Source organism: Equus quagga, chromosome 16 (genome assembly GCF_021613505.1).
Source record: "Equus quagga isolate Etosha38 chromosome 16, UCLA_HA_Equagga_1.0, whole genome shotgun sequence".
Classification (NCBI taxonomy): Eukaryota; Metazoa; Chordata; class Mammalia; order Perissodactyla; family Equidae; genus Equus; species Equus quagga.
Genome location: NC_060282.1, coordinates 65,253,343 through 65,277,980, shown reverse-complemented (window position 1 = coordinate 65,277,980; position 24,638 = coordinate 65,253,343). Strand labels below are relative to the sequence as shown.

The 24,638-nt window shown below is 35.8% G+C and overlaps 1 protein-coding gene across 7 annotated transcripts in view; it reads right to left on the bottom strand.

Moving 5' to 3' along the window:
* CSPP1 (centrosome and spindle pole associated protein 1) overlaps positions 1–24,638 on the bottom strand; it is a 152,126-nt gene that overhangs the window by 103,154 nt on the left and 24,334 nt on the right. For 5 of the 7 annotated variants that reach the window (XR_006885590.1, XM_046642064.1, XM_046642065.1 and 2 more), the window contains exons 4-7: positions 7,898–8,001; positions 7,140–7,163; positions 2,157–2,237; positions 479–577 (exon numbers count right to left, since the gene is read on the bottom strand). Coding sequence is in view for 6 of the 7 variants with exons in the window: in XM_046642064.1 (XP_046498020.1) it covers positions 479–577; positions 2,157–2,237; positions 7,140–7,163; positions 7,898–8,001 (308 nt within the window). In the remaining variant the exon portion in view is untranslated. The remainder of the gene's footprint in view (positions 1–478; positions 578–2,156; positions 2,238–7,139; positions 7,164–7,897; positions 8,002–24,638) is intronic. The other 2 variants (XM_046642067.1, XM_046642062.1) reach the window with 1 other exon arrangement.

Genomic DNA, 24,638 nt, shown 5'->3' with positions numbered 1-24,638 from the left:
CTTAGCAAAACAAGGAGGATTGGCAGTAGATGTTAGCTCAGGGTTAATCTTCCTCAAAAAGAAAAAATAAACAAATTAAATTTTTTCAACACACAGAATATGGAAGGCAGTAAATTTTTTGGCTCTTGTAACATCAATCATCCTTAAATTGGGGGAAAAAATATACAGCTAGAAATTGTCAATGTAAAAAAAAATCACTTAAAAATAAAAAATAATCACTTAAAATCAATCTCTAAAATTAAATCTCCCCCGTGAAGTTGAAGTTAAAAGATAGGGTAAGTTCTTAAATACGAGATAAAACCACTTACAAAACTAAAAATATATATTTATATATATTACGTATTTGGTTTAATTTGGCTTAATTTTTTAAATATTTACACAAAACCAAGTGAAATGTCTAACACACAAAGCTATTTTCAAGTAAGTATAAAACATTCAAACTGTGGTGTTAAAGATTTACTTTAAAAGCAAAACCTACCTCAGTACTCTTTTCTACCTGTCTGAACTTTTCAAGGGATTCTTCTTTACCCCTCAGAAATTGATTATATTCTTTGTTGCGTTCAAGTTTCAACCTTTCCTTAAAATAGAGACCAAAAGGCAATGTTAACTTTAAGTTGAGGAAAAAGTACCTTAATGTCAAAGTGACTCACAAAAATCAGAGATCTTACCCAGAATCCACCTTTCTAACAATTTCAAGTTGCAACGCACAGGAGAAGCAAGAGGTCCAAGACCACCAATGCAATTCCCCACATCCTCTCTTGCCACATTAAAATACACATTACTACATGCTAAGGTCCAGATTAACAAATGAAGTATCCCCTGTGTTAGAAGAAGGGAGTTGCTTCTGTTGTGAAACATCTCCATTGTATACTCTAGTACTTACAAAGCTTAGATAACATTTTCCAAGGAGCCATGCTCCATAAATCCATAGATTCTAGGTTTGTTACCAGCAGCAATCCTGGACAATCCAGATACACTCTGCCAAAAGCATTCATAAATAAATCTCTCCCACTAGTAAATACATGAAAGTGTTTGCCAGGAGCTCTGTAAGTAGCATGTTTCCAAGATTTGACAGGGTTACCTTCCTTCTTTCCTTCTCAGAGACATCTCCTGCCTCCAACCCCCCACCCCACTCTCAAAAGACCCGCTGCTAGGGGCCAGCCTGGTGGCACAGCACTTAAGCTCGCACATTCCGCTTCGGCAGCCCGGAGTTCGCTGGTTCAGATCCCGGGTGTGCACGTGGCACCGCTTGACAAGCCATGCTGTGGCAGGCATCCCACATATAAAGTAAAGGAAGATGGGCACGGATGTTAGCTCAGGGCCAGCATTCCTCAGCAAAAAGACGAGGACTGGCGGCAGTTAGCTCAGGGCTAATCTTCCTCAAAAAAAAAAAAAAATCAAATGAAGAATCCTTAAAAAAAAAAAAAAGACCTGCTGCCAAGCATTTCTTTCCCAAGGATAAAGAAGGATCCTTGTTATAGTTTAAACATAGAAAGGTAAAATTATCATGGACACTAAAATATTATAATGTAAATGTTCTCTTAAAACACAAATATATTACATTAGGAAATGTTCTTAAACCCTAATATCTCCAATGTAACTGAAACAGCACAATCTAAAAAACTATTAAAGAAACTAGGTCATCTTTTGAAACTTATTAACTGTCTACTTTGTCTTACATACTATGTCATGATCTCTCATCTAGCTTGGGAATTCTCTACAAGAGGTGTACAGTGCTTTATCGCTACCACCTCTAACAAGTACGTGCATGTACTTGCGGAGTGACAGAAATACACATTCAAATGGCCCCAGACCTCATCCTACATAAAAGCTCAGTATACTCTCACCCCCTAACTGGGTAACTGTGTCACATCATGAACTTTAAATAGCTCAGAAACCAACGCTGAAAAAACTGAATTCTGAATATCCAATTAATCACACATTAAAGAAATATATCACATTACATGGTCACAAATTAACATTCAAAAAATTTTTTTAAACAGTACAACTAGAGACTCTACAGATTTTTGAAAAAGAAATACATTCAAGTACGGCAAGTGATGTAATCTATTTGCATTTAAATCAGGACTATGTTCTTTCATGATTTTGATGCCTCATAAAACTGCTACCCACAATAATTACTCATATCCACCTACCTTGGCAGATAACCTCTCACCAATAGGAAGAGAAACTCCCAGAGTAGATGGATCTGTTTCACTCGTAGATAGAAAATTTTTCTGTATATATACACATTAAAAAAATATATTACCTAATTGCCTTCATAAAATGTTTCATAAATATGTCTTTACATTCTATATTCTAAACTATTACATTATGCAGAGCAAAAGAATGAAATGGAGATGACAGAAACTACAAATCTATAGAGATCATACCAAAAGTAATTAGAAAAAAGAGAATTTTCTTCAAATCAACAACTTCCTGAGGAGGAGAATCAGATCTTAATTTTCATTCGCAATTCATATATATCTACTGATTCCAGATGATCAAAACCATGGGAAAAAAGGAAACTCTTTTCCAATTTATATTCCTCTTCTAAGCACATATTCCTCATTCTTAATGCCTTACTGTTCTTTTGTTCTTAAGACAAATTTAAACTTCCTCACAAATATCCTTACGAATGCTGCAATAATGTTTTTTTCTGATTTTCCTGTGATTAAGTGAGTAGATATCTACTCAAGTGCCAGAAGATATATGCTGTGAACATTGATTCTTTATGTGTCCCTCCATTCTTGTTCATCAAATATTTAGTAATGCAGTGTAGTCGACAAAGCATTAGACTAGGAGTCAAAAGACCTGTGCTCTAGGACTATCCTCAACACTTAGTTGTATAACACTGAACAAGTCACTTACTCTCCCTGACTAGACTTTCTTCTTCCATAAAATGTGAATGGCATCTGTTCTGCCTACCTACCAAAGCTGGTGTAAGGATCAAGGAGGATAAAAAAATGCATCATCTCTTTGAACACTAGAACACAAACACAAGGGATTAGTAAAAAATATACACAATCCCAATAATCAAAACAGCATGGTACTGGTACAAAAACAGACACACAGATCAATGGAACAGAGTTGACAGCCCAGAAATAAAACCACGCATCTGTGGAGAGCCAATCTTTGACAAAGGAGCCAAGAACATAAAATGGACAAAGGAAAGTCTCTTCAATAAATGATGTTGGGAAAACTGGACAGCCACATGCAAAAGAATGAAAGTAGACCATTATCTTACACCATACACAAAAATTAACTCAAAATGGATTAAAGACTTAAAGCTAAGACCTAAAACCATAAAACAGTAGAAGAAAATACAGGCAGTACACTCTTTGACACTGGTCTTAGAAGCATCTTTTCGAATACCATGTCTACTCAGGGAAGGAAAACAAAAGAAAAAATAAACAAGTGGAACTTCATCAGACTAAAGAGCTTCTGCAAGGCAAAGGAAACCAGGAACAAAATGAAAAGACAGCCCACCAAGTGGGAGAAAATATTTGGAAATCATATGTCCAACAAGGGGTTAATCTCCAAAATATATCAAGAACTCACACAACTCAACAACAAAAAAACAAACAAGTCGGTCAAAAAATAGGGAGAGGATATAAACAGACATTTTTCCAAAGAAGATATACAGATGGTCAACAGGCACATGAAAAGATGTTCAACATCACTAATCGTTAGGGAAATGCAAATCAAAACTACAATGAGATATCACCTTATTATATCTGTTAGAATGGCAATAATTACCAAGACAAAAAATAACAAATGTTGGAGAGGTTGTGGAGAAAAGGGACTCCTCATACACTGCTGGTGGGAATGCAAACTGGTGCAGCCACTATGGAAAACAGTAGGGAGATTTCTCAAAAAATTAAAAATGGAAATACCATAGGACCCAGCTATCCCACTCCTGGGTATTTATCCAAAGAACTTGAAATCAACAATGCAAAGAGATTTATGCACCCCTACGTTCACTGCAGCATTATTCACAATATCCAAGACATGGAATCAATCCAAGTGCCCAGTAACAGACGAATGGATAAAGAAGATGTAATATATACAGATGATGGAATACTACTCAGCCATAAAAAAAGAAAAATCGTCCCATTAGCAACAACATGGATGGACCTTGAGGGTACTATGTTAAGCAAAATAAACTAGACAGAGAAAGACAAACACCGTATGATTTCACTCAGATGTGGAAGATGAACACATGGACAAAGAGAATAGTTCAGTGGTTATTAGAGGGGAATAGGATTGAGGGGTGGGCACAAAGGGTAAAGGGGCACATATATATGGTGACTGACAAATAATAATGTACAACTGAAATTTCACAATGTTATAAACTATTATTACATCAATAAAAATACATATATACACGATCCTCAACTTTCTGGTACTGCTACTTCATAGTCATAGAATCTGAAATAAATTACTTAACTTCTCTGCCTGTTTCTTTGTCTGAAAACAGGGATAATGTCAACCACTAGGTTATGAAGATTAAATCAATCACTACTTGTTAACCTATCCAGCTCCTTGCCTCTTATTTATTCATTAAACAAGCAATTATTGCCCATCTAATACTTTCCAGTTACATTTTTAGGTACAAGAAAAAGATAAGCATATGTTCCCTATATTCAATTTATAATTCAGTTGGGGCAACAAATACATAAACAAATAACTACAATATAATGCACTAACTTCCACAATAGAGTTATATTCAAAACATTATGGTAAGAGAGTGATTAATAAAACTAAGTGGTTAATAAGGTTTCATTAAATCTGAATTTACAAATATGTTACAAAAGCTAATTTGAAAGTTGTTTATATGGAACTCAATTTATTCGTAAAGGGAAACAATAAGACACACGACTAGATCAAGTCAGTTTAACTTCTATATACCAAAGCACACAATAATCCCGGTCATTTTGTAGGGTTTTACATGTGCACAAAAACATTCAGAATTCTAACCCTGGGAAGACAGAAATATAGCATCCTCGCTCCTTCATTGGGCAATTCCCCACTTCCAACACAGGTCCGGGATGATGTTTGAAATTTTCAATAAAATGAAAAAAATAAATAAACAATAAGGACAATACAGTGAGTTTTTCAACACGCTGAATTTTAGTCATTCACTCATTCATTCAATATTGTGTTCCTACTATGCTTGACACATCCGAGACTCAACAGTGAAGAAAAGGAAGATCCCTGCCTTCCTGGAGTTTACATTCAAACAGGGGAAACTGACAAGAAATAATAAACATAATGAAGAATAATTATATGGTATGTTAGAAGGTGACAAGTGCTGTGATTAAAAAAAATAGAACAGGCTACAGATAGTACAGGCTTCTAGGGGATGGGAGTGGCAAGAATGGAAATCTGGAGTTCCCTTTTAGACATGTTCATCATAGGATACTCATTAGATCTGTAAGTGAAAATGTCAAATAGGCAGCCAAATACAAAAGTCTGAGGTTCAGGAGAGAAGTCTGGGCTGGAAATATAAATTTACTCATTCAATTTAAAAACTATTCTTCTGAGAACATGTCCTTCCTGCGCTGTTCGATAGTAAAGTGTCTTTTATTCTAAAAATTCAAAGAAAGACGATACTTGTTTGTTTTAATGGCTCTTCTTGACAAAATCTAAAGATTTCATTTTTGTAAATTAAATATCGACATAATCTAAAAGTCTGGAAGCCACCAAAAACCCAGAAAAAAATGGGACTTGGAAACTGTACATCTTCCAGGTGTCATAAAGGCAATTTCTTCTTATGTCACCACCAATCTTTCTTAAAACATTATACCCATGAAGTAATGGAAAATCCACAAGTGAATATAGTAGATGCCAGAGGAAAACCCCACCCAATAAAGAGTGGTGGGGGAGGAGTGAGGATAATGAGATGCAAGGTCAGGGAGGCAGAATGGCACATGAAACACTTCACGTGCCATGCTAAGGAATTTGAATTTTTATCCTGAAGGCAGTGAGGAGACACTGAAGTATTTAAATCGGTAACGGACAGAATCATTCTGGAAAGTATCACAGAGAATGGACTGAGAATTAATAGAAGGAGATCTGTTAAAAAGCTGTAGCAGTAATTTAAGACAGTAAGATAAGAGTCTCTAACAAGCAGAACTGTCCTAAAACACATGTATCCAGCGGCTCACAAGCTGCACCACACCTACCACACATACCAAGTTAAAAATCTACTGCCTTCTAATCTGACCCCATTCTATATCATTATTTCCTACTACTCTCAAAAAGAATCTACTCTAATTCAGTCAGGCTGGTGAACCTAATATGCCTCATTCATACAAAGTTAAAGTCTATCCTCCAACTCCTTCTTCATTCTATGTTCTCCACCTGAAAAGCTTCTTCTCCTCAGTTTACCCTCTAGAATATCCAAAAGCTACCTATCCTACATCTTACATTGCCTTGAGGCCTTCCCTGCTCATTATATCCTTCTTGTTTGAGTTACCACTTTCTGAATTGTACAAATGTTATCTCTACAACTAGATTCTAAGCCCCTTGAAGACAGGGTTCATACCTGATTCATCTTCAAGATAAGTGTTTAAAAGTGTTGATTGAATGATGAATGGATGCGTGAAATTCTTTTTAAAAACAGTTTGTAAAACTCTAAAACTGTTTCCCTTTGTTTTCCAATATAAATTTACAAATGCAATCCACAGGTTTGGGTTAAAAAATATCAAGTAATCCAAATTCTGACAATACATAGTTCAAAAACATCTTAGAATATCTTAAATATTCTATTATTTTATTAATCTTAATGTGATAGCACAATCATAGTTATTTCAAAGAAGAAAAATAGTCATGCTGAAAACAAATGGACTTAAAATATCTACAGAACACTTTCTAAAAGATGCATAAGAAAGCAACAAAAACAAATGCAAAGCAGGAATCAAAAAGAATGCTTGATTTTAATGGAAAATTATAAATGTACAGACTCATCTTCCTAAAAGCAAGGATACAAAATGGTACCATTCAAAAGTCTCAAAATCACAGATGAAGCTATTTCTCTTATCGGTTTGAGGACAGCAGTATCATAAATGCAAACAATTGCAAGCTACTAGATCTTAAAAAAATATTAAAGGAGAACATTTTGCAAGCAACCCTACCTTTCTTTTTGCTTGTGCAATACCCTAAAGTCAAGGAAACAAACCGTTGATAAAATGTATTCAAAGTCCTTGCTCCCCATGTGCAAATCAGAATAAATGAGACCATTTATAAATTTGGAACAAACATTATAAAGTAGTAAAAAACTAAAGAATATCTTGGGATGACTAGAAACATCACGATTGTTTAAAATAACTTTATAACCTAAAAAGTAAATTGCATTTTAAAACTTATAATAAATCTTTAGTTTAGCTATTATATAACTTAATGAAATATACTTAAAACAGAGTTCTGCTAAGTAAATAGATTAAATCATAAAGCAAAGACTTTGATGGTTAAATAAATATGTTAAATGAAGTTTTATAAGCTTAGCTCATAGGAAAATAATTGGCAACTAGACCTCCACCTGTCATTTTAACACATGGTTGAGGGGAGTAGAGGACCAGAAAATCATAATTGGGCTATTCTAAACCATGATAACTTTACAGAAAACATGCATAACCAGAATTTACAATCTCACTTAAAACTAAAACCTACTGCCCTACTCCAAAGGTCAAGAGTCTGTGTTATTTCATGGCACCAGTTCTAGCACCAGTTTTCTCTCTATCAATGTCATGTTACATAACTTTCACTATTATACCCCATTGCTAGATACCACTGAAAACCTAAAAATTAACAGACATGACTAAAATCTTAGAAAAACAAATTTAGGAGATGAACTCTGAAGCATAAGACCCAACCAACTAATAGAACTCATTACCTGAGTAAGATAGCGTCTGTAATCTTGCCGCAATTCTTCTTTTAGTTTATGTTTCTTTCGTTCATAGTCTTCTCCAAGTGGTAAACTTAATCCATAATCAATTCCTAGAAAGAAAACAACTTAAGTAATGTAGCTCATTTTCAAACCAATCTCAATTTCAATACAATCTCCTGTCACAAAGCACAGTAGGAAGAAACACAGTCATACTGATCCTGAGACTGGGATCAGGATAATAAATTTTTTATTTAAAATGTTTCAATAGCAATACATCCACATAATGGAAAATATCCCTCCTACCCAGAAACCCCAGCCACCCAGTGTTCCTGCTCAGAACAATCAACATTACTGTTTCTTGTGTCTCCTTCCAAAGACTTATATATCTATAAACAGACACTTTTACATTATCCTGTGTGTGTGTGTGTGTGTGTGTATTATATTTACTTCTTCCCCCTTTAGATAAATGGTTCTGCATTGTTTGGCATCTTGCTTTTACAAGGACAGCAAAATTAAAGCAAAGCAAACTGAGTACCTTTAATTCTTATCTTAATTCTATGGAAACTTCTATACAGATAAATGCCTACAACCATTTTAATGTCTGTTTTCAGTCTGTGAAAATTAATAATGTGATTTTTATAACATGAGAATATGAGAATATCCTTGTTATAACATGTTTGAGAAAAAATTATTACGGCCATGTGTAGCTCAGGCTGAAATTTCCAAAAACTTTTAAAGTTAAGCCACCAATTCTGATTTCATATAAATGGCCATTAATTTCTATTACAGGAAAATGTACAAAATATAAAATTTACCATTTTAATCATTTTTAAGTGTACAATTCAGTGACATTAAGGACATTCAAAATGTTGTGCAACCATCACCACTATCCATTTCCAGAATTCTTCCATCATCCCAAAGAGAAATTCTGTAAAAGAATGTTAATTTTTTAAGAAAAACTTCAATTCTGAGTAGTGTTTTCTAACAGAGTTCAAACATCAAATAACATTTCCGGGTGATGACAACAGTGATGGCTGCACAACTTGCAAATACATTAAAAACCACAGAATTGTATAAATTAACTGGATAAATTTTATGGTATGTAAATTATATCTTGATAAAGCTGTTAAAATAAATTATATACGTTTCCCTTTTTTTTTTTTTTTAAAGATTGGCACCTGAGCTAACATCTGTTGCCAATCTTCTTTTTCTTCTTCTTCTCCCCAAAGCCCACCTGGTACATACTTGTATATTCTAGTTGAGAGTGCCTCTGGTTGTGCTACATGGGACACCACCTCAACATGGCCTGATGACCAGCACCATGTCCGTGCACAGGATCCTAACCAGTAAAACCCTGGGCAGCCAAAGTGGAGCATGCGAACTTAACCACTCGGCCATGGGGCCAGCCCTCAAATATTTTTAGTGGTAAAATACTACATCTAGAAGCAGAGATATCAGATGAGTATTGAGATTTCTGAAACCCTTCTCCCCTTAGTCCTATTACGTAACACTTTAGCATAAAAAATTACCATTTCTATGGAAAGATACTCCATGCACATGGATTGGAAGAATAAATATACTTAAAATGTCCATACTACCTAAAGCAATCTACAGATTCAATGCCATCCCAATCAGAATCCCAATGACATTCTTCATGGAAATAGAACAAAGAATCCTAAAATTTATATGGGACAACAAAAGACCCCAAATAGCTAAAGCAATCTGGAAAAAAAAAAAACAAAGCTGGAGGCATCACAACCCCTGAATTCAAAATATACTACAAAGCTATAGTAATCAAAACAGCATGGTACTAGTACAAAAAGGGGCAAAGAGATCAATGGAACAGAATTTAAAGCCCAGGAATAAAACCACACCTCTACCGACAGCTAATCTTCAATACAGGAGTGAAGAACACACAACGGAGAAAGGAAAGTCTCTTCAATAAATGGTGTTGAGAAAACTGGACAGCCACATGCAAAAGAATGAAAGTAGACCATTATCTTACACCATACACAAAAATTAACTCAAAATAGATTAAAGACTTAAAGCTAAGACCTAAAACCATAAAACAGTAGAAGAAAATACAGGCAGTACACTCTTTGACACTGGTCTTAGAAGCATCTTTTCAAATACCGTGTCTACTCAGGGAAGGAAAACAAAAGAAAAAATAAACAAGTGGAACTTCATCAGACTAAAGAGCTTCTGCAAGGCAAAGGAAACCAGGATCAAAACGAAAAGACAGCTCACCAATTGGGAGAAAATATTTGAAAATCATATATCCAACAAGGGGTTAATCTCCAAAATATATAAAGAACTCAAACAATTTAAATTTAACAACAAAAAAACAAACAAGTCGGTCAAAAAATGGGGAGAGGAGGGGCTGGCCCAGTGGCCGAGTGGTTGAGTTCGCGCGCTCTGCTGCAGGCAGCCCAGTGTTTCGTTGGTTCGAATCCTGGGCGCGGACATGGCACTGCTCATCAAAACACGCTGAGGCGGCGTCCCACATGCCACAACTAGAAGGACCCACAACGAAGAATATATGACTATGTACTGGGGGGCTTTGGGGAGAAAAAGGAAAAAATAAAATCTTAAAAAAAAAAAAAAAAGAAAAAATGGGGAGAGGATATGAATAGACATTTTTCCAAAGAAGATATACAGATAGCCAAGAGACACATGAAAATATGTTCAACATCACCAATCATCAGGGAAATGCAAATCAAAACTACACTGAGATATCACCTCACATCCATTAGAATGGCTATAATAGCCAAGACAAAAAATAACAAAGTTGGAGAGGTTTTGGAGAAAAGGGACTCCTGATACACTGCTGGTGGGAATGCAAACTGGTGCAGCCACTATGGAAAACAGTAGGGAGATTTCTCAAAAAATTAAAAATAGAAACCAAAGAGACTTATACACCCATATATTCATTGCAGCATTATTCACAATAGCCAAGATGTGGAAACAATCCAAGCACCCATCAACTGATGATTGGATAAAGAAGATGTGGGGTGTGTGTATACACACACACACACACACACACACACACACACACACACACACAATGAGATACTATTCAGCCATAAAAAAGACAAAATCTTGCCATTGGCAACAACACAGATGGACCTTGAGGGTATTACATTAACTGAAAAACCCAGACAGAGAAAGACAAACACCATATGATTTCACTCATATGTGGAAGATGAACAAACACATGGACAAAAAGAACAGTTTAGTGGTTACCAGGGGGAAGGAGGTTGGAGGGTGGGCACAAGGGGTGAAGGGGTTCATTTATATGGTGACTGACAAACAATAATGTACAACTGAAATTTCACAATGTTATAAACTATTGTGACCTCAACAAAAAAAATTTTTAATTACCATTTCCAAACAAAATAAAAATTTTCCTTAGAGTGAGCTATAAGGAATATCAACAAAATAATTGACTGCAGTTTATAAAATGACAAGGACATCACCATTTTTGAGCCATATTCCTCACAATCCAGCTAAATGATGGGAACTTATCATGAATATATCAGATCACTGCTCTATACCATCACTGAAATATTTCAGGGGCAAAAACACCAAAGTAGTATAAATATAAATGGATGTCTATTGGTTTTTATGTAATACTAAATTCTACTTTCTACCATAAACACTATGGAATTCTCTTGGATAAACACTTCTGGCCTACTTAACTCCTATTGATAGACGATATAACAGAGGATTCCTTAGGAACACCTCTCACTCATGCTCCCAAGTCTCTTCCAAAAGAATCCAGAGCATTCCATATGCTTGGAATTTTAAATCATCCTAGAAAGGCATTCTTTCCTCACAAAGGAATCTAAACCTATTTTTAAAGATACATAATTTAAGCGTAAAAAGAGACACAGTTTTGATTCTCACATTCAGAATGGAGTATCATATACAAAACTAAATTATTAAATCCATGACGGTAAGGTCCATGCTTTATGCAATTTTAACGTCTGGCAAAAAAGTTGTATCTAAGAAATGTTCACTGAATAAACATGTGAATGAATATATGAATGAATACCTGAGTAAGAGGAAAAAATAAGAGAAAGAGAGGGGAAAAAACCACTATTGTTAGCATTTCATTTCTGCTTTTAGCAGTCTGATTGCATAGACAGAGGAAGCATAATAACTAGTAACCAAAGTTATGTATCTCTAGTTACACAGGGTCACAATGGACCCTCTATTGTGTCAAGGAGAAAAAGAAGACAATGCTACAAGGATGATGCCTCCCAACACACTCGGTTTCCCCACTCAGGGAACAAGTAATTTACAGCTTTCTGAAAAGTCATGCGTTTAAGGTGGCCTTTACTATTGTTTTCCTTTTCTTTTCTTTTCTTTTTTAAAGATTGGCCCTGAGCTAACATCTGTTGTCAATCTTCTTTTTATTTTTTCTTCTTCTCCTCAAAGCCCCCAAGTACATAGTTGTATATATTCTAGTTGTACGTCCTTCTAGTTCTCTTATGTGGGACAGCTCCTCAGCATGGCTTGATGAATAGTGCTAAGTACGCAGTGAGGATCCGAACCAGCGAAACCCTGGGCCGCTGAAGCGGAGCGCGGGAACATAACAACTCCTCCACAGGGCTGGCCCTACTACTGTTTTTCAATTCTGCTTGGTAGATATATATGAAAGGACAAAGAAAAATGTGATTCATTTCATTTAAAAATTATTGTCCATACTAAGTTCAATTTTATTTATCGAGTATTTGCTTTTTATTATTGATTCAAATAGTATTTGTAATAATTGTCTTAAAAGACAAATAAGAATACATAATACCTTCTGAATTATTTAAAATTAATTTAAGGTTTAGTCAACAAAAAATACTAACTTCTGAATTCTTATTTTAGTCATCCAGTACCAACATTGAATGGCATTAGAGGTAATCACAGAAGTAAAATTAAGAACTGTATGGAATAATTTAAATATTGATTATTTTAAATAATAATTTTTAAGAATATTTTGTATAATATTTTAAACTATGCATTAACAATGGCATCTCAATTGACTTAATGAGCTAAGAAATATGGTAAGACTTACTTATTCAGAGTTGTTGTCTTCTGATGGTTCTAGTGGCAAGTAAAGCATTAGTGTCATCTTAGGGTCATTTGAAGTGATGTCACTTCACCAAGTACAACATCAGTGACTCTAACATAGTTAACATTATAGCCCAGAACTACATCAATTGGAAGTATTTGGTTTCTATAGTGGTTGTGGGTTAAATAAAATATTTAAGTATATAATCTTTTTTTTTTTTTAAAGATTTTATTTTTTCCTTTTTCTCCCCAACGCCCCCTGGTACATAGTTGTGTATTCTTCGTTGTGGGTTCTTCTACTTGTGGCATGTGGGATGCTGCCTCAGCGTGGTCTGATGAGCAGTGCCATGTCCGTGCCCAGGATTCGAACCAACGAAACACTGGGCCGCTTGCAGCGGAGCGCGCGGACTTAACCACTCGGCCACGGGGCCAGCCCCTAAGTATATAATCTTTTCAAAATTAATTTATCTTCTAACATAGCACACTCATAATAAATATTTTATAAAACAAATTACCATGGAACACTTACTTTCTTCTTTTCATTATTATATTACCATAAGAAGCCACTATGTAAAAATAATCAAAGGATAAATTATAGGAAATAATAATAGGCCTTTCCACAAGTGGGTGACTTATCAAGAGATGTCACTACTTTGAGAAGAATACTGTACTCAAACTTCAGCTATAAAGGTATTATTTCAAAGGACTCATTTGGCTTGTACAAACTGAACAAAACAGGCAGAATGTCTGGGATTTAGTTTGTAATAAGAGAAACCTAAGATGACATATACTAAAAGGAATGTTAATTAAAAGTACAACTAAAAATTAGTAAAAATATCAACTTCCTTTTGTCTATTTTCCAAAGTCTTTAGATTGACTGTAATTTTTTAGCAGTCTAAACTCTAGAGCTTCTCCACAATGCTAATTTCTGCTGTTGCTTCCTTTCTGATAGCATTTTTAAATTACAATGTAATCTTTTTCTTATAATTTTTCTTTTCCAAATTTCCATGAGCATAATTGTATTTCAAATGAATTTTTTAAATCATATCAAATGATTTCTAGCAACAAGAGTAAAATCTCTCACTTTGGTAATCTATAATCTTTTTGCTTACAAATTTCCAAAATGACTTTGGAGCATGAAAGACAAAATAAATCTAGTGTGTTTTGGAGCCTGAAACGCTGATCAATGACAGATCACCTAGAAATGGTGGATTAAAAACAGCTAGGAAGTACAGACACTGAAGACAGATTCCTGGAGTACCAAAAGTTTAGAAGTGAGGAAGTTGAAAAGGAATCAGAAAAAAAGACTGAAAAGGAATGTGTTGGGAGTCCTCAGCCACCCCCCCGGTTTGGTAATTCACTAGAAGGATGCAGAAGTCATTATACGCACAATTATGGTTTATTACAGTGAAAGGATATAAAGCAAAATTAGCTAAGGGAAAAGACACACGGGGCAAAGTCCAGAGGAAACCAGGTGATAACTTCCAAGAGGTCTTTCCAGTGGAATCACACAGGACATGCTTAACACCTTAAATGAGCTAAGAATCTAGCACAGCATCGGGCACATAGTAAGCACTCAACATAGGTTAATTGGTAGTAGTAGCAGCAACAGTAACAGCAGCATTAGCAGTAGCAGTCGAAAGAATAGCACAGTGGGCTTTAATATGATTTTTATTGACCTTTCAAACGTTAGGATCCTCCTTAATTTCAATTATCTTCATGGTTTCTCTTGTCATACGTATAAGGTACCAGTAAATATAAGTTTTCTGGCAAATCTCAAAAAACCTACTCATTTTGGGGCTGGCCCCGTGGCCGAGTGGTTAAGTTCGCGCGCTCCACTGCAGGCGGCCCAGTGTTTCGTTGGTTCGAATCCTGGGCACGGACATGGCACTGCTCATCAGACCACGCTGAGGCAGCATCCCACATGCCACAACTAGAAGGACCCACAACGAAGAACATACAACTATGTAACGGGGGGCTTTGGGGAGAAAAAGGGAAAAAATAATAAAATCTTTAAAAAAAAAAAAAAACCTACTCATTTTGAGCACTTTCAATTGTGGAAAGCAAAGCAAACTTTCTCCCATAAGCCCAATTTTTTTAAATTGGGGAATAACATACAGACAGCAGACAGCACAATCTTACACACACTGCTCGATGAATTTGTACATGTGTATGCACTCTTGTAACCACAACCCAGATTTCAAGCATCTCAGAAGGTACACTTATGCCCCTTCCCCATCAATACCCTCTCTCAGAGTTTACAAGGAGATTTCCATCAATGTAGATTGTGTTGGATCTGTTCTTGAACTTCAAATAAAAAGAATCACAGTTTGTACTCTTTAACATCTCACTTCTTTCACTCAATATTACATCTGTGAGATGTAGTTATACACAGCAGTGGTTATTTTTTTCATATATTTTTCCATTGTATGACTACATCACAATTTTTTTAATCCATTCTACTATTGATAAGACATCTCAGCAGTTTCGTTCTGTTTGGGGGGAGGGGTGCTATTATGAACAAAGCTCTACTGACATTCTTACACATGTCTTTCGGGGAACACAAACGTATTTCTCTTGGCTATACTCCTAGGAGTGGAATTGTTGAGTCACAGGATGAGGTCACAGGGTTTAGGAGACACTGCCAGTTTTTCAAAGTTTTACCATAATACATTCCCACCAGCAATGAATGAGTCCAGGTGATCCACATCCTTGCCCACTCTTGGTATTCTAAGTCCGTTAAATATCAGACATTATATTTGTGTGCAGTGGTGTCTCATGTAGTTTCCATCTGCCTTTTCCTAATGACGACTGGTACTAAGAACTTTTTCAAAAGCATTTGGATTTCCTCTTTGGTGAAATGCCTATCCAAGTCTTTTGCCCATTTTTAAAATTGGGTTGTCTTTTTCCTACTGATTTGTAGATGTTATATACATGTGCACAGATATACACATATACATATGGCTGCCTTTTTGCATTATGTCTTTTGATGAACAGTTCTTAATTTTAATGAAATCCATTTAATCAAACTTCTCTTTTGTCAGTTCTTCTCATGTCCTGTTTAAGAAATCTTCATTTACCCCCAAAGCCTCAAAAACATTCTCCTATGTTTTCTCTAAGAGCTTTCTAGTGTTAGGTTTTACATTTAAGTTAATGATTTTTCTTGAGTTAATACTGTATGTAATGTGAGGTTCTGGTTAAGTTGGGGTTTTTTTGGTATAGATTTTTTGTCTAACTGATCCAGCATCATCTATTGGAAAGACCATCCTTTTCCCCCCCAAACTTCAGAGGCACCTATGTTATAAATCAGATGTCTGTATATAACTGGGTTTGTTTCTATGCTTTCTATTCTCTTCCAGTGGTCTACTTGTCATACCAAAACTAAACTGTCTTAATTACCAGAATTTTAGACTAAGTCTTTATATATAACACTTTAAGTTCTCCAACTTTGTTCCTTTTCTTGAAGACTGTCGTGGCTATCCAGGTTCTTTTTCTTGCCTTATAAATCTGCTTATCAAGAAGTCTCCGGGTGGTGCACTGAACCTAGAGATACTGAGGAAAGCTGACATCTTAATGATATTGAATCTTATAATGCATGAAAATGGTCTCTCTCTCCATTTATTTAGGTGTCTTTAAATGATCTCAGTAAAGTTTTGTACAGGTCTTGCTCATATTTTGTTAGAATGATATTTCCAATGTGACTATAATGATTTTTTTTCAGTCTCTCTTTCCAATAGTTTGTTGCTAGTATTTAGAAATACAGTTGTTTTGTATAGCCTTGTATCTGGTTACCATGCAAAACTGACTACTAATTCTAATAGTCTGTAGATTCTTTTGAATTTTCTACTTAAACAATCATATAATCTGTGAATAATGACACTTCTTACTTCTTCCTTTACCAACTTTATATCTTTTTTATTGCCTTATTGCACTGATTAGTCCTTCCAGTACAATGCTAAACAACAACAAAAGTAGTGATAGAAGATAACCTTGTGTTGTTCTCGAACTCAAGGAAAAAGCAATCAGTGTTTTTTACCATTAAATACGATGTTAGATGTACAGTTTTTTGTAGCCACATTTTATCAGATTAAGGAAACGGCCTTCTATTCCTAGATTGCTGAGAATTTTTATCTTGATGGCACTGAATCTTATCAAATGTTTTTTCTAGATTTTTTGATAGTCATATGACTTTTCCCTTCATTAATATGATGAATTACACTAAATGACTTTTAAATATTAAATGAATCTTGCATTCTTAGAATAAATCCCAATTGGTCATGGTACTGCAGGAGCTTAAAGATTACCATGCAAGCTGAAACCATGCAGCAATCTTAAAAATCAATGGGAAAATTATGACTGTTTTGTAAACTTCATGAACTTTTGTCAAAACATTAAAAACTCCCTATCAGTTATAAACATACAGAGAAATTTAATAGAATAGAAAACTAATAATTATTTAGTACAATGAAATTTAAAACATTAGAACACTGAGACTTAAAACATTTTATTTCTTTGCAAAACACCTATCAAGAGTAATCTGAACACTGCTTGACTTCTTGTCATATAGCTTACAGTATGTCACAAGCATCTTTTCTATGCTTTAGCAACCCTGGTAATGTTGGGAGATTTCTACTCCATGAACACAGAATGTCTCTCCATTTATTCAAACATTCTTTAATTTCTCTCAGCCACATTTTGTGGTTTTCTGCATATAAGTCTTGTACTTTTTGTTAAATTTAATCAAGTATTTTACTCTGTTGCTATTATGAATGGAATTGTTTACTTAACATCATTTTCAGACTATTCATTGCTAATATATAGAAATACAATTAATTTTTGTATATTGATCTTCATATCTTGTGAACTTGCTGAACTCATTTATTCTAATGGTTTTTTTGTGGATTCCTTAGGATTTTTTACCAACAGAATCATTTCATGTGCAACGAAGGAGTTTTACTACTTCTTTCCAACTCTGATCCTTTTTATTTATTCCCTCATTGCCCTGGCTAGAACCTTCAGTACAATGTTGAACAGAAGTGGTAAGAACAGACATCCTTATCTTGCTCCTGCTCTTAGGAGGAAAGTATACAGTCGTAACCATTACATATAATGTTGGCTTTAGGTTTTTCCTAGATGTCCTTCTTCAGGATTAAAACATTTCTTCTAATCCTAATCGGTTGACAGTTTTTATCTTGAATGGGTGTTGTCAAATTTTGATTTTGTCAAATGCTTTTTCTGCATCTATTGAGATTATCAAGTACTTTTTTACCTTAACTCTATTCATCTGGTAAGTGTATTACATTAATTTTGAGATGTTAAAACTAAACCAGCATTCCTGTGATAAATCTCACTTGGCCAGATTGTTGTTAGATTCAATTTGCCCATATTTTGTTAAGGATTTCTGCATCTATATTCATGAGGGATACTGGTCTGTAGTTTTCTTGTGAAAACTTCACCTGATTTTGATATCAAGATAATACTAATCTCACAAAATGTGTTGAGAAGTGTACCTTTCTCTTTCTTTTGTTAAGTTTATGAAGGAATAGTATTATTTCTTCCTTAAATGTTTGGTAGAATTCATCAATGAAGCCATCCAGACCTGAGCTTTTCTTTGTGAAAGATTTTTAATGAAGAATTAGATTTCTTTACATGTTATATAGGTCTAGTCAAATTGTCTATTTCTTCTTGAAGCAGTTTCAGTAATTTGGGTCTTCCTAGAAATCTGTCCATTTTGTCTAAGGTGTCAAACTTGTTGGCACAACGCCACACAATATTAGATACATAAGTCAGCAAACACTAAAAATTTATTAGTGTTAATCAGCTACATGAAATTCTACTTGCATTTGATTTTTAATATCATTTCTACCCCACTTATAAAGAAATTCAAAAAAAGAAAAGATTTCCCCTTTGAAAAAAAGAACAATGGACATATTTTTGAGTTAAAAATATATCAAAATACTCAAGATTTTGGTATTCAATATCTGCTTTATAACAGACTAAAGGAATGTACTTATGTAAGAAATAGAACATTTTTTGCATGAAGAATAGAATTTTATTAAAACGTAACAAAAAAAATAGAAAAGATTTCGGTAGTGACTGTGATGGTTAAATTTTATGTGTCAAGTTGGCTGGGCCACAGTCCTCAGATATTTGGTCAAATATTATGGATGTTTCTAAGAGGATGTTTTTTGGATATTAACATTTAAGTCAATGAATTCTGATAAAGCAGACTGCCCTTCATAACATGGGAGGGACTCCTCCACCTCTGTTGACAGAACCAAGACTGACCTCCCCCAGACAATAAGGAATTCTGCCAGTTGACAATCTTCAGACTTGAAATGCAACATCAGCTCTTCCCTGCTGTACCAGCTTTCCAGCCTATCCTGCAGATTTTGGATTTGCAAGCACCCATAATCACGTGAACCAAATCCTTAAAATAAATAAATCTCTCTCCCTCTCTCTATATATGTATGTACGGACATATGTATGTATATATACCACTGGTTCCGTTTCTCTGGAGAACCATAACAAATACAGTGACTTTCTTTTTAATTGCTAGATTTGAATTAAGATTTTTCTAAATTTAGCATCTTTTTCTTCTCACCAAATTAAAAACGAGATTGTGCATGAAAATGAATAATTTAAAACGATTTTCTGGGGCCGGCCCGGTGGCGCAGGGGTTAAGTACACACGTTCCGCTTCAGCGGCCTGGGGTTCACCAGTTCAGATTGCGGATGCACACATGGCACCGCTTGGCAAACCATGCTGTGGCAGGCGTCCCATATATAAAGTAGAGGAAGATGGGCACGGATGTTAGCTCAGGGCTGATCCTCCTCAAAAAAACAAAAACAATTTCTAATTCCTAAAATTTTATTAAATAACTTATTGAAAATATTAATCAATTTCTTTTTACTGCGAATTTAGTTTTTCAAAATATATTTCAAAATTGCCACATTTAAAAGCCAACTTCTTTTTCCAAGAGGCATACAGACTCAGTGAATCCTCTTTAAGATTTACAGAGCACCACCCATATGCCAGGTACTTTGCTAGCCCTTGGGAAGATAAAGAGATATAAGTCCCTGCCCAAAGGAACAGCATCTAGACAGTAAACAAGCAAGCAAATAATTTCAATGTAACATAGTAAGTGCTATTTGATACCTTCCAAAACCTACTACAATACTGCAAATACCAATCAGTTTGATATACAATAAATTTTCCTTTCACCCACGGATAAGGGCTGGTTTTTAACAGTTTTATGCCAGGTCTAGGTTGCTTTTTTTTTTTTTTAGGAAGATTAGTCCTCAGCTAACATCTGCTGCCAATCCTCCTCTTTTTGCTCAGGAAGACTGGCCCTGAGCTAACATCCATGCCCATCTTTCTCTACTTTATATGTGGGAGGACTACCACAGGATGGCTTGCCAAACGGTGCCATGTCAGCACCTGGGATCCAAACTGGTGAACCCCAGGCCACGGAAGCAGAAAGTGTGTACTTAACCACTGAGCCACTGGGCCAGCACCCTAGGCTGCTTTTTTTTTTTAACTCAAATTTTACATTCTTTTTTGAAATAAAACAGGCTCTTCATTGTTTATAACATTATTTCTGAGTTGCAAAATTCTCTCTCCGTTTCCCCTGTGTTACCATGTTTTCCTCCTGTATTCCCCCATTCAGTTTTGGCTGCCATAATCAGACAGCCATAAAGGGTGAGGATATTTTCCTTCTCACATCTGTGGTGGAAACCTTAGCAGCAGACAGTAACTGCTCAACAGATGAAGTAGATTGTTCCTTAATCTCAAGAGGTCATGATGACAGAGAACATCTTAATCTCAAATTCATGTGCCTGATGCACAGTATATATAGGTCACTGAGACATCAGTGCTTAGAGATGGAGAAAGGTTTATTCAAATTGGCCAAAACAGAAGGCAGGAGGATATGTTCTCTCAAAATCACCTTAACAAGAGAAAAAAAGAGCTAAGGGGTTGGCAGGGGAGTTTCAGTGAAACAAAGGGATAATCCATGTTTCTTTCACTCCAGATAAGCCCTTGGGCAATCTGACTTCTGGGTGTCAACAGCAGAAGGTGGCTGGTTATCTGGTGATTGTAACTTCCTTGAAGGCATTCTCTTTCTTCTATAAAAGAAGCTCATAAATTCTTGTGACCTCTGAGTCACCCTTCAGGTTAAAGAAGAAAACAGCAAATTGACAAGATCAACTTCTTTTCATGTATGTCTGTGTTGGGAACAAGCTTGAAAGGTCTTAACAAATATTTACAGTAACCCTCAGATACCCAGCTTCATTGGTGACGTTCTTGTACTATAAATCACCAAAGTAGTATCCTCAAATGCAAAACACGATCTACCCTACCATATACAAAGAAGAGAAAGGGAGAAGGGTATAAACGTGTGCACAGTCCAGTCATGAAATGATATATAAGAAACTGCTTAACAAAAGAAACTGGAGGAGAAGGTTGGGAGGGTGTAAGATAACAAATAAATATAGATAGACAGATAGACAGACAGACAGATCAATTGATTGATCAATCTCTGCCTCCAGTTCCTGGCACAGAGTTCCTGAAATGCTTGCAATTTTCTAAGTGCCAAGAACATAAGGAGCATCTCTTGTTTGAATATTTGTCTTTGACCCTGTTCCTGTCGCAGGGCTCCTAAAACCCTTGTAAATTCCTAAGTGATAAGAGCACTAGAGCACTAGGAGCATCTTTTGCTCTATTTAAGTGACTGAGTGGGCTCTTAGTTGAGGGCTGGTCACCAGGAAGACCAAGCCATGATTATAAGCTTGGAATTTTCAGCCCCGCCTCCCATTCTCTTGAGAAGGGAGAAGGCTTGAAAATGGAGTTTATGATCAATCATATCAACGTGATGAAGCCTCACTAAACCCAAAAGTACAAAGAGCTTCTGGTTAGCGAACACATGGAGGAGCTGGGAGAGTGGCTCGCCTGGAGAGGGCGTGGAAGCTCCACACCCCTTCCCACATATCTTGCACTAAGCAACTCTTCTATCTAGATGTTCATCTGTATCTTTTATCCTTTAATAAACTGGTACGTATAAGTGTTTCCCTGAGTTCTGTGAGACACTCCAGCAAACTAATCAAACTCAAGGATGGGGTCATTGGAACCTCTGATCTATAGCCAGTTGGTCAGAAGCACAGGTGATAACCTGGGCTTGCAACTGGCATCTAAAGTGAAAGGGTGAGGTAGTCTTGTAGGACTGAACCCTTAACCTGTGGAATCTGATGCTATCCTTGGGTAGATAGTGTCAGAATTGAGTTGAATTGTAGGACACCCAGGTGGTATCCAAGAACTGCTTGTTCATGTGAAGAAAAACCTACACATATTTGGTGACCAAAAGTCTCAGAAGTGAAGTGTTCCATGTAAAAGTAAAAGAGATACACAGGAAATAAAGACATAGTAGGAAAGAACTGGGTTTTTCCCTACACAGGGAGGAAAAAATTGCTAAGTTTTTCCTTTTCAGAGGGTCACAAATTTTCAGGCTATATACTTCTGTACTCTTTATAATTGTTTTGCCGTGTGCATGTTTTTTTAATTTCTTTAATGGGAAATACAAAAGAAAATAACTTCAAACAAAGTAATGATTTTATCCTCATCATTGAGACAGGAACTATATTTCAAAAGTAGTGCAGAAAATTTGCAGATGCTGGGTTAAAATATATGTATACATGAAAAAAATGCTGAAAGTACTGGCTGCATTATTTCATCTATTAAAAATGTCTTCCAGGATATAAAGCATCAAAACCAAACGGATAGTAATGCTCAACCTCTCTACAGGAAAATGCTCAACTTCTCTAAGGAAGAGAAAGAATTAGGAGATGATTTTTTTTAATTGAGTTAATGATAGGTTACAATCTTGTGAAATTTCAGTTGTACATTATTGTCTGTCAGTCGTGTTGTAGGTGCAAGCCTTCACCCTTTGTGCCCACCCCCACCCCACCTTTGCCCTGGTAGCCACTAATCTGTTCTCTTTGTCCACATGTTTAAATTCCTCATATGAGTGGAGTCATACAGAGATTGTCCTTCTCTATCTGGCTTATTTCACTTAACATAATTCCCTCAAGGTCCATCCACGTTGTTGCAAATGGGATGATTTTGTTCTTTTTTACGGCTGAGTAGTATTCCATTGTATATATGTACCACATCTTCTTTATCCATTCATCTGTTGATGGGCACTTAGGTTGCTTCCACGTCTTGGCTATTGTAAATAATGCTGCAATGAACATTGGGGTGCATGGGACTTTTGGAATTCTTGATTTCAGGTTCTTTGGATAGATACCCAGTAGTGGGATAGCTGCATCATATGGTAGTTCTATTTTTAATTTCTTGAGGAATCTCCATACTGTTTTCCATAGTGGCTGCACCAGTTTGCATTCCCACCAGCAGTGTATGAGGGTTCCTTTTTCTCCACAACCTGTCCAACATTTGTTACTATTTGTTTTAGTTATTTTTGTCATTCTAATGGGTGTAAGGTGATATCTTAGTGTAGTTTTGATTTGCATTTCCCTGATGCACAGCATTGATGAACATCTTTTCATGTGCCTATTGGCCATCTGTATATCTTCTTTGGAGAAATGTCTGTTCATTTCCAGATGATTTTTAACTGAGGTGTGATAGATCTAATTTAAAAAGATTAATGGAAGCATTTCTCAACGTAATGGTTATTAAGCATGAAAATTACTAAGAGAAGTCAAAGAATTTCTTTAATAAAAGAACCACACATATTATGCATAAAAATGGTTGAGAGAGATAGAAGACATCATTTGCTTTTACAGATCATTTTCAGCTGACTCTCACAATTTCATTAAATCTGAGTTATCCTAATAAACTTCTTACCAAGGATATCATTTCATAAGCTTATATGGCCTAAACCATGTACACTCTGTGTATAATAATAAATTTGGCTAGTCTTTGTCTCTCATTAGTGGGAGGTAACTTCTAAATCCTCAAAATTTTCTAAGCTATGGGAGTGTCTTTGTTATTCATGGAAGGTCCATACAACCATACCTGATAGTTTATACTAATAAGGTGACTCATAGTGAGCCCCTAGTTCATGCTAAAGAGATGACCCAAATGGGGACTAGTCACACCAGAAAGATCAACTATGTGATTAGACAGTTGAACCTCTGAGACATCTGACATCAGCCTGACCTTAGGGGAAAGTAGGCGGTCTGGAGACTGAGCTACATGGGCAATGATTCAGTCATGCCTACAAAATGAAAGCCCATTAAGAACTCTGGACTCCAAAGCTCAGATGAGCATCCTGGTTGGCAATACTCTACAGTGCTAAATTTTGATGTGCCGGGAGGGTGACAACACCCCTGATGCTGATAGAAACTTCATGTTTGGATCCTCCCAAACCGTGCCCTATGCTTCTCTCTCTTTGGCTGGTTCTGATTTGTATCTTTTTGCTATAATAAAACTTTAGTAATAAGTATAGCACTTTCCTGAGTTCTGTGAGTCATTCCAGTGAATTATCAAACTTGAAAGGATAGTGGAAACTCCCATATTTGTACCCAGCTGGTAAGAAGTGAGAATGACCTGTGGACCCCCAAACTTGCAGCTGATGTCTGAGGTAAGAGAAGTCTTGTGGAGGACTGTGTCCCTAATCTGTGAAGTTTGGTCCAACTCTGGATAGTTGGTGTCAGAAGTCATTGTAATG